Here is a 10603-nt window from a genome sequence, read left to right as displayed (position 1 = left end):
GTTCTCATGAAAAGTGCATAAAAACGTCCGCTCATCAGAAGCGGAAAAAGCAACTTTAAATGGAAGTCTTTCAGGCTTAATGTATATTAAAGAAGCAAAAAAGGGCACAAGTCAATCCTTTGCAGGCCACCTTCATATTAGTTTTACACATCTGATGACAAGGTCTTGATGTTGACAGACAAACCTTTATTTTTTTTAAATTTGTGTCCCTGATTTTAAGTCTTGTAATTTACCTATCCACTGCATTCTTAACCATACAATGCCAAAATTAGTTGCAGATACAGTACCTTTAGACAGCAATTTCTCCTTCTCATCTTCAACCACACCATAAACATATTTATGTTTCACAAGACTGCTTAAGTATGTATAAAAATTAAGTTATCTTAAATTGTTGAAGGCTGTTGAACTGGATGGTTGGCTGGCAGTTCAGCACGCAGCCATGGGGTGATGGTATCGGAAGAATCAGATACGAGACTGAGATGCAGAGCTGTGTACTTGGTCCTATGGCAAGGAAGTACCATGGATTCTATATTCTCAGGGTAGTAGTCAGGGTGAAAGGAGGTGCTTTTTTTTTTTGTATTAAACATCTTTTGGGTACTAGCCATAGATTATTATAGTTTCAAAATGGCTACTTAGAGGGGGAGAAGGAAAGCTGGGATTATGAAGATGAAAACCACTGCAAGTGGGAGTGAATGGATAATTTAAATCCCAGGAAGTTATTCAGAGCATTCTTGGATTACTGTATTTCCAGAATCATCATCCCTGGAAGGCAAGAGCTCCCAAAAGATCTGAGGAACAGACAATTTGAGTTACATGATGTCAATGTTAAAAAAAAAAATTATTCTGAACTTCCAGGTTGTACACTTCATCACTCTGCTGTCTAATGTGTAATTAGACTATACTGTATGCTAAATTTCTCAAAATTATACACCAATATTTTCACTGCTGCAGTTATTCTGCAGTAAAAACTCTTATTTTACTGGAAATGCATTATAGAAATGGGATAACCGTAAGATATCAACTACAAATGTAATAGTATATGCAAATGCATAATGCACCAATGTTAAAGTTTGAAAAAGAAATCAAGGCATGAAAAAATTAACACTTTAAAGATGTACAGTCCTATTGTTTACAAAACTGCAAGACTAAATATGTATTTTCAAAGAATGATATCAACCTGCACTGCATTACATTAACCAAAAATACAAATGGGCTGTAGTTTTATAGTACCTATTCTCTTCTTCACCCAACCCAGGCCCAATGCAAATTGACAAGTATGGATATTAAACTGGAAGTCGGAGATCCAATTAGAAGCTATTTAAAATTATTTTAGGGCCAAGACTGAAGCTTAAATCTGTAACAAATAGGTGACCACTTGTCATCTGAGCAATGCAGTTTTCCGTGTTTTATCAGTGTATGTGTATATTTTACTGAGTCTAAGGCTCCATACTTTTATCAGCACCTTTTAATAAAACTAGATGTAAATATAGGTCTGGGAGGAACCTTCAGGACATTTGCTGCATCACAGAGATGCAGAAACAAACAAAAAACAAAAAGTCTAGACCATTGCATCTCCAATCTTTCCTGGCTCAATGCAAATGTGAGAAAGTAGGAAAGGTGCAACCTAAACTTAGAAGACACTTACAAAATAGGCATTGAACACTGCTCTATTTTAGGTGTTAGCTTCTTTTAAAATTTGGTGTCTTTTGGAGACAGCTATTGCATACTTTACCACTCCTTGTGGGGAGAAGTATTTAAACTGAAAACACCATAACTAAGTCTACGGCTCTGAAGTTACTTCCACTGATGTCAGTGGCAAACTCCTATGGACAAAGGGGTACAAATGCTTAAGGGAAGTCTCAGTCTCACTGAGACTAGGAGATGACAACCTAAAAAGAATTTCTTCAATGAACAGGAGTTTGCGTTATTGTTAAGATAATGAGGAACAAAAAGGTGGGACGATAGATGCTAAATTTCTGAAAGGACCCATTTTAAAATTAGTTTTAACTCCTAAACCAACGGATTTACTGTACAGTCTCAGAAAACTCATTCTATGCTCGAAGAATAAGGGCTGTGGCTTGGTGGGGGGAATAGGAGGGATATGCTTTACTTTTCATAGCAAACAGAGGGTGAATTCAACCTTACCTATGGAGTCATAACTGGTACCTGAAAATAATCTTGCAGATTAGCACTGATACCCAGTTTGGGAAAATGTTAGTGCTTTTGAAATTCTGTACGATGCTAAAAGAAACTAAATGACTTGGGGAAGCAACAAGGTCTAGTAGAAAGGGGACAAGACTCAGACAGGAGACCTGGGATTTCATTTCTAGCTTTGTCACTGACTCACTGTGTAACTTCAGATTCTGTATCTTAGTTTTTCTATATGTAAACTGGTGATAAAATACTTTAACTAATTTACAAAGTACTTTGAATGAAACATATGAGCATAAATATTTTTTAAAACTGTTCTATGCTTTGCTGGAAGCCCCTATATGATTTTGGCCAAATGTTACTGTTTAGAAAAAGGTCAAGAGGATGATACTATGCCAATACCTATAGCAACTTCTGCTTTATAAGAATCTTCATCTATATGTAAACATAGAATAGCACATCTGTAAAGCTTATGATTAGTTCTTTGACAGGATGTGGCAACAAAAGGTACACATGAAATAAAAAAAGAAATCAGCTAATGATTTTTATTAAATTTCAGTGCTTCATAAAATAAATATGGTATATAATATCAAACAGTGAGAAATAAAGCACAAGCATGAAAAGCATGGTAACTGAAAAATTACTCATATAATAGTGTTTAATATTTAGCATTTGAGAAATCATAAAGCCTTTAGTTATTTACACGCAACCAGCTATCTAACAAAATTTACAAAGTTGAAGCAGTCTATTTAAAAAGTATTGGTGGGGGGGAACTGAAAAAGACTGCAATGGAAGACCTCCACTTTGCTCTAACTAGCATTTTATCACGTACCCTATTTTCCCCCTTATGTACAAGACTCAGTTTATACCATTATTTGGAAAGTTTATTTAATAATTTACACTGTATTGTATTTTAGAGCTTCAGTTTTATATCTAGGATTCAAATGGTGCCCTCTGCACTAAAAGACATATATTCAAGTAACACCTCGAATAAAAGTAAACGTGCAAACCAAAGTTATAAACCTACAAAATCCTCAGGTAGTAGTGTCAAAGTATGACGTAGTAGGAACATGCTAATGGATAAGTTATGTTGTAGCTACAGCACTCTAGTTGCTTTAAAGCATGGATATAAAAGGGAAATGAGAGCTTTAACAAATAAAACTGCAAATATGTCCTGTTGCCCCCAAAACAAAAATTTGATCCGCTGAACACCACAAAGATTTTTAAGGTCATAACTCAAGATTTAATATTTCAACATGAAAAGAAATCAAAGTCATTTGACTTCTTTGGGCTTTTGAAACAAATGCAAATTTCTGTTCAAAAATTGCTTTTAAATGAGAAAACAAACCAATATATATTAATATATCACCCCAAATAAAAAAAAATGTACACACTCTTCATTTTAGAGCATGCTGCTCATTCAGAATAAAGACAGGACAAAGAAAGTAGAATTACATTTCATGACATAATAAAAACATTAAAATTTGTGATCTTTAAGTGCACCATCATACAGGAGTAACGTGCTCAGTGGAAATGTTCTACATCTACCAGAATCTGTCTTTATTAAAGCAAACAAATCTTTAGGACACTACCTGAAACTGAAATAATGATAACTGTGCTCCATTCAGCTTGCCTCAAGTTTCAGTCAGGCATATTCCAGCTATTAGCACCTGTATGCTTCTTCATGATTGTGTTCCAGAAATAGCCATCTTTAAATCTGTAAACGTTATTTTTAAAAAAGACAGACTTTGCAATCTTTCAGTGCTTATAGTGAACAGATACTGTACGTAAACTTTGTTCTGAGCAGCATGGGCTGGGGCTTTTTCAGAAATCTGAGCACTGAACTTAACGTTGGCAGCAAATACAGTACAACAATCTGATATACTATACAATTCCTCAAAAAGATTCTCACAGAATGATTTTCCCCAAGGAACATTAAAAAAACAAAAACAAAAAAAACTCACCCCCCCAAGATCTGTTCTCAATTCTTCTACTGAAGTTCAGAGCTTGCCAACTTTAAGAGTGATGGGGAAAAAAAGAGGAAATGAGGTGGAGAGAAAAACAAACTAAATTATTTCCAATTTGTACATACAAAGAGCTTCAAGTAAAAGGACATCCACTGATTAAAGATCTTGCTACATGCAGTCTCTCATTTGAAAGCCTCAGTAGTTAGCATTGGGCGTAACAGCAGATTTATCATTCATAAAAAAACACTGGCAATGTTCCTTCATTCTTATTTACTTGCATCCATGGCTTTTGTTTAGAAGCCTCTTAAAAATATTTATGGTTCTGCACATTTCACACCCAACTGGAGGAAAATGATAACCGTTTCTTCTTTCAATGTAATCCCATTCAGCAATCTTCTCCCCAAAAATTCAGTGTCATTTACGAGTCTGAGTCTTCTTTGGCACTGCAGGTCGCTTGGCTTGCCACAAATAGTTATGAATAGTAAGAGCATCCACACTGACAGACATGGTTTTGGCTGGAATGACGTTAAACTGTTTTCTGTCTGAGCTATATTTATAAAGCTTGTCAATCATTTTCTTGTTGATGCTCTTTGGCCCTGTTCCAGTCAGCTTGTAGATTTCTTCAGTGTCAGGGTAGTAGCAGTAAAGTGCTCTAAACTGGCAGCCAGCATCACGGAACAAAATAATGTAGTGGTTGGCATCACACTTCTCTAGTTCCTGTATTTAAAAAAAAAAATGCTTAGGACTGTTCATAAAGAAGACTAACAAACAATACTGAGTACTCAGTAAATTAAAGGTATGAAGATTAAAAGTTGCTTAATTTGGAATTCTTGAATGTTAAACATTTAAAATAGTGTTTTCTGCTGTTTGCCCCCCCCCCATGACCTCTGACACTAGAAGTTGGGTTTTCCAGATATAACAGTAATACAGAGCACAGGAGATGCTGATCTGCCACGTATCAATATAATGTAATAGTGGAGACAAGAAGAATTCATGACCCAGAAAGAACTCAACTGCTAAAAGAGGAATCTCCAAGCTAAAAACAATGGGATGCAAAAACCTCATCAGACTGGGGACAGAACACTTTGTCAACAATTTTCACTATGCTTCTGCTTATTTTATTTTTAAATTTGACAATATTAAGTTTAGAATAAACTTCTCTGCAATAAGATTTTTTTTCAGAAGGACAAAAAGGGAAAAACCAGTACCATTCAATATACAAACAGTGATCTAATTAATTGAATTTCTTCTGTATTTGACATTATCAGCATAGAAACTATACACTGCAATGACAGTATATTGCAGGGCTAGGCAACCTATGGCATGGGTGTGAAGGCGGCTCGCGAGCTGATTTCAGTGGCACTCATACTGCCTGGGTCCTAGTCACTGGTCCGGGGGGGTGGGGGGGGCTCTGCATTTTATTTAATTTTAAATGAAGCTTCTTAAACATTTTAAAAACCTTATTTACTTTACATACAACAATAGTTTAGTTATATATTATAGACTTGTAGAAAAAGACCTTTTAAGAACATTAAAATGTATTACTGGCATGCGAAACCTTAAATCAGAGTGAATGAATGAAGACTCGGCAAACCACTTCTGAAAGGTTGCCAACCCGTGGTATATTGCTTAAGACACAGTGATTGGATACAATAATTACATTAGCTACAGCAGGTGTCGGCAACCTATGGCACGTGAGCCAATTTTTAATAGCATGCTGCATGCCATTAAAAATCCTGCCCTGTGCTGCCCAGCCCGGCCTGCTTTTCTGCCCCTCCGGCGAGGGGGGGGGGAGGGAGACAAGCGGAGGAGGCAGAAGCATAGGCGTGCACACAAGGTGTGCCCAGGCTCACTCTAATGCAAGGGTGGGCAAATGGCCCCACTCTCCTGGTGCGACAAGCCACCAGCCCCTCCCCTGCCTTCCCTCTCCCCTGGTGGGCTGCGTGCTCCTGTGGGTCAGTGTTTGGCTCCGTGGGGAGGCAGACACGCTTCTACCTCCCCTGGAGCCATGCCGTCGCACGTGCAGCACTCTGAGGGGCGGGGCTGTCCGTTCCCGTGGGGCAGTGCATCTTGCTCTGCACAGAGCAGAACATGCTGCTAGGAGCTTCATGGTAAGGGGCTCGGGGCTGGGGGGGTTGGGGCAGTCAGGGGACAGGGAGCAGGGTGGGTTGGACAGGGGTTGGGATCTTGGGCGGGGTGGTTAGGGGCCGGGGGGGTCTCTGGAGGGAGCGGTCAGGGAGCAGAGAGGGGTGGATGGGGCATGAGAGTCCCGGGGTCTGTCCGGAGGTGGGGTGGGGCGAAAATAGGGGTCAGGGCAGTCAGGGGACAAGGAGCAAGGAGGATCGGGGGGGGGTGTCTCTGGAGGGGGTGGTCAGAGGACAAGGAGCTGGATGAGTCGAGAGTTCTTGGGGGGGCCTGTCAGGGGTGTGGAGAGGGGTTGAGGCAGGCAGGGAGAAGAAGGGGTTGTATGGGTCGGGAGTTCTGGGGATCCTATCAGGGGGCGGGGAGCGGTTGGATAGGCATGGGAGTCTCGGGGGTCTGTCTGGAGGGAGGTGTGTGGATAAGGGTAGGGGCAGTCAGGGGATGGGGGGTTGGGGGTTTTGAGGGGGGCAGTCAAGGGGTAGGAAGTAGGAGGGAGTGGATGGGGGCAGGGCCCTGCCCTGAGCCCTGTACCCCCCTCATACATACCCAGCCCTCTGCTTGACTCCTTCACCCCCCCATGACCCTAGTCCTGACTCTGGCACCCCCACGAATACCCAGCCCCCCTGCCCTGACACCTGCACCCCCCCACACATGCCCCTAGCCCTGACTCTTGCACCCTGACATCCCCAAACCCACCCTCAGCACCAAACAGGAGCTCCTGCATACACACAAACACACATATTCCCACCTGCACCCCTCACACCAAATGAGAGCTGCCCAGGTAAGTGCCCCACACACAAACCTCCTGCTCCAACCTTAACGCCTCCCCCCTCCCATCATTCTAGCTCCTGGCAAGACCCTTAACCCCCAGCCCTGTGCTCAGTTCACTCCCACTCTCAGCTCAGTGCAGAGAGAGGCAGAGAATAGGCCAGAACCAGGGAGAAGGTAGGTACCCACTGTATATGGGCAGGGCTGGGACCCCAGACTGGCAGCTGGCTGAGCGGGTCCAGCAGCCGGTATCCCGGCTGGCAGAAGCCAACGGATAGAACTCCTGAGCGGCAGTGGGCCGTGCCGCTCAGCCCACTGCTGGGCTAGGTCCCGTCCGCCGACCTTGTACAGCCCGTTGCTGGTCTGGGGTTCTGGCTGCCAGACCCTTGCCAGCCGGGGTCCCAGCTGCAGGCCCCGCTCAGCCTGCTGCCAGCCTAGGTGAACAGAACCCCAGATCAGCATCAGGTTGAGCAGGCCAGCAGCGTAAAATCAACATTTTAATTTAATTTTAAATGAAGCTTCTTAAACATTTTGAAAACCTTGTTTATTTTACAATACAACACTAGTTTAGCTATATAATATGTATTAAAATGCATTACCGGAACACAAAACCTTAAATTAAAGTGAATAAAAAGATTTGGCATACCACTTCTGAAAGGCTGCCAACACTGGGCTACAGGGATAAAAACCTGACATTGTCTTGTGATATGAGCACCTCCTGGTGACTAACCCATAGAGGAGCATGAAGCTTTTACCTTGGAGAATGCAGTTGCCATTTTAATATGGAAAGAGAACAACAAGAAGTGATTTTTTAAATAATTAATAATAATAAGGCTCATTAGGAGCACATCTAGACCAATCACTTTCCATCACAAGTGCCACAAGCCCCATATAAACAGAGAAATTACAGATTACCTTTGTGAACACAGCTGTTTAAATACCTGAGCATACCCTACAGAAGGCAGTTTAGGATTATTTTTAGTTGTACTGGGTATTTCAGGGAGATGGACAAGCAACTCCTGTGAAAGCCGTGTCAGCCAAAGAAAGTGATGATGCAAATCAAAACAGGAACACTGAAGAAATTCAAGATCTCAAAATATTGTCTGAATTATTTTACTGTAAAGAGACTTGGAGGAAGAGTAATAATTCAGAAAACACTGGTTTGTTTCCTGTTCTTGCACCGTCTCCATTATTATATCTTGCGCTGCAACTCAACATCACAGGAAGAATTTTACAGTATAAAAAAAGAGTGCATGTATTTTTCTTTTGAACGAATACGTGGATTTTTCTTTAACCCCTTTAAATTAGTCTGGCTCTAAATTGGGGAGCAGGGGAAGGATTACTGAACTCACAGAATTCAAGGTCACAAGGGACCATCTAGTCTGACTTCCTGCATATTGCAGGTGACAGAACTTCACCCATCCATTCCTGCAATAGACCCATAACCCCTGGCTGAGTTACTGAAATCCTCAGATCATGATTTAAAGACTTCAAGTTACAGAGAATCTGCCAGTTATATTAGTTTAAACCTGAAAATGACTTGTGCCCCATGCTGCAGAGGATGTTGAAAAAAAACAAACAAAAAACATGCAGGGTCTTTGCCAATCTGACTTGGGAGAAAATTCTTTCCCAAACCCTAAAATGTCGATCAGTTAGACCCTGAGCATGTGGGCAAGACCCATCAGCCAGACAACATAATTCTCACATTTACATCACATCAGGACTTCTGGAAATGCAATCTTTGGACATTTATATTGACTTGCTTTGTAGAAAAAATTGTTTTTATTTTTACAACCCACGGTTTGTGATGGTGTAAGACACTGTACATATTTCTGAAACAAAAGTAAGTTTAGTTGCGAAATCTCAGCAATCACAAAGGAGATTCCTTTCTGATGCCAGCGAACCCAGCTCATAACAGTATTTTCGGACACATTTCCACAAACCGAGGCAAAGTCTTTTTTCTTAATGATAAAAAGAAACTGCCTCAAGATTTTTAATGGTTATCTTTTTGCCTCATCCTTCAAATCTACTTAGCTTAAGTTTTTCTTTAATATTATCACTGTAGTATTTAAACATTAAAGTTCATTTTTCTTTCTTTAAAATCTTCTTCTGCCTAACTCTGCATCACTGACCTTCTTCAAGGAAATGAATGTTTTACTCACAACACACTTGTTGCCAATGGAAGCATCCACATTTTAACAAATAAAACTGAACTTAATTTTCAACTTTTCTAATAGTTTAAATAGGAGCATGCAGAAAATTCTTCCAAATGCAGATTTGGGGAAGGGAGGAATAAGGAAGGAAGGAAAAACAACCGTCCGCTGTATTAATGAAAACAACATGCTTGACTTCATAGGCATGTTATGGGAAGAGCATTCAAGATAACATACCATTAACGAAATTATGAAATAAGCATTACAGGTGATAGTTTACTGCAGGTGCATTCATAACACTGCAGTTTTTAATAAATAACTACTTGCCTCTAATATTGAATTCTTATGTGGCTCATTCACTTTTCCAGCAAGACAGCAATGGGATATAGCGTTGTGAATAATTGGTTTGTTTGACTTGCTGCTGGGTTCTTTAAATAATTTTGGACCTAAGAAAGTTATGAAACAAGTTATTAACTAAATATTGTAACAAGGTAAATTTAAAAACAGTTCTTAAATTTTAATTCTATTAAATAAATATGTAAAGCTAAGAGCCGCAGTTTCAAATTGATGGGAACAATGGCTTACATTTTTATGATGCAAAATATCGCTTCATTAAGGAAGCATCAGGTATTTAAAAAAATCTAAGTGAAAAGCGACTTTAAATAAAAGTTTGTTTTGTATGTACTGAAGGGCTAAACAGTCATGCATCCAGTGCATAAACCCAGAGGGGTTCCTCATTCCTACATATGCCCCTGAATCTGTACTAGAAACTGGCAAAGTTCGAGTGGGAATTTTAGGCTCCTGGGGAACCCCCTCTTTCCAAGCAACCATTTTCTACTTTAAATCCTTTTCCCATTCCCTCAGCAACTACATCAGGCAACTAACATTCTGGCTCAGCAACTAACTAGGAAGCTCACAAGTAGCCACCAAGACTATAAGCATTGTGTTTATGGAACAAATTAACAAAAAAATTCTCCCAAACTTATCACAACAATGTTGACTCTATTTACCTATTGCAGCAACTCCAAATATTGAAGGATTTTGCACTGATTATAGCAAAAAGTAATTCATTTAAAATGAAACAACTGAAGCATTTTCTATATCTAATATTCACTATTTAAATTAGATTACTGGCACTTTTGAAACATTCAAGCATTCTGACACACCTGAGCTTCCAAGAACAAGAACTCATCAGACCATAATATTTATTATTTAATAATTGTTAGTTAGAAATGATTAACCTAAAATGGAAACATTTACCTGTGTACTCTGCCACTGAAGCAATTGAGGATGCTGTTGATGCATTTTCCCAATCTCTTTCTGTGTTTCTGCTTGGATTCCTGCTCAATATTGGTAAGGATTCCATTGACTCTACTCTGTTGGAGCAAAGCAGGGATCACCAGTTTGAGTTTTTTGTTAAAT

The 10603-nt window shown here is 39.9% G+C and overlaps 1 protein-coding gene across 5 annotated transcripts in view; it reads right to left on the bottom strand.

Moving 5' to 3' along the window:
- Positions 1-2682: 2682 nt before the first annotated feature.
- Positions 2683-10603, bottom strand: part of CAMSAP1 (calmodulin regulated spectrin associated protein 1) — a 45463-nt gene continuing 37542 nt past the window's right edge. For all 5 annotated transcript variants that reach the window (XM_030535486.1, XM_030535491.1, XM_030535490.1 and 2 more), the window contains 3 exons: positions 10442-10557; positions 9509-9627; positions 2683-4835 (listed from right to left, as the gene is read on the bottom strand). In XM_030535486.1, the coding sequence (XP_030391346.1) occupies positions 4533-4835; positions 9509-9627; positions 10442-10557 (538 nt within the window). In that variant the 3' untranslated portion in view covers positions 2683-4532. The remainder of the gene's footprint in view (positions 4836-9508; positions 9628-10441; positions 10558-10603) is intronic.

This window comes from Gopherus evgoodei, chromosome 16, assembly GCF_007399415.2.
Source record: "Gopherus evgoodei ecotype Sinaloan lineage chromosome 16, rGopEvg1_v1.p, whole genome shotgun sequence".
Taxonomy (NCBI): domain Eukaryota; kingdom Metazoa; phylum Chordata; order Testudines; family Testudinidae; genus Gopherus; species Gopherus evgoodei.
The sequence above is the reverse complement of the archived record's forward strand: the minus strand, read 5'-3'. Positions and strand labels throughout refer to the sequence as shown.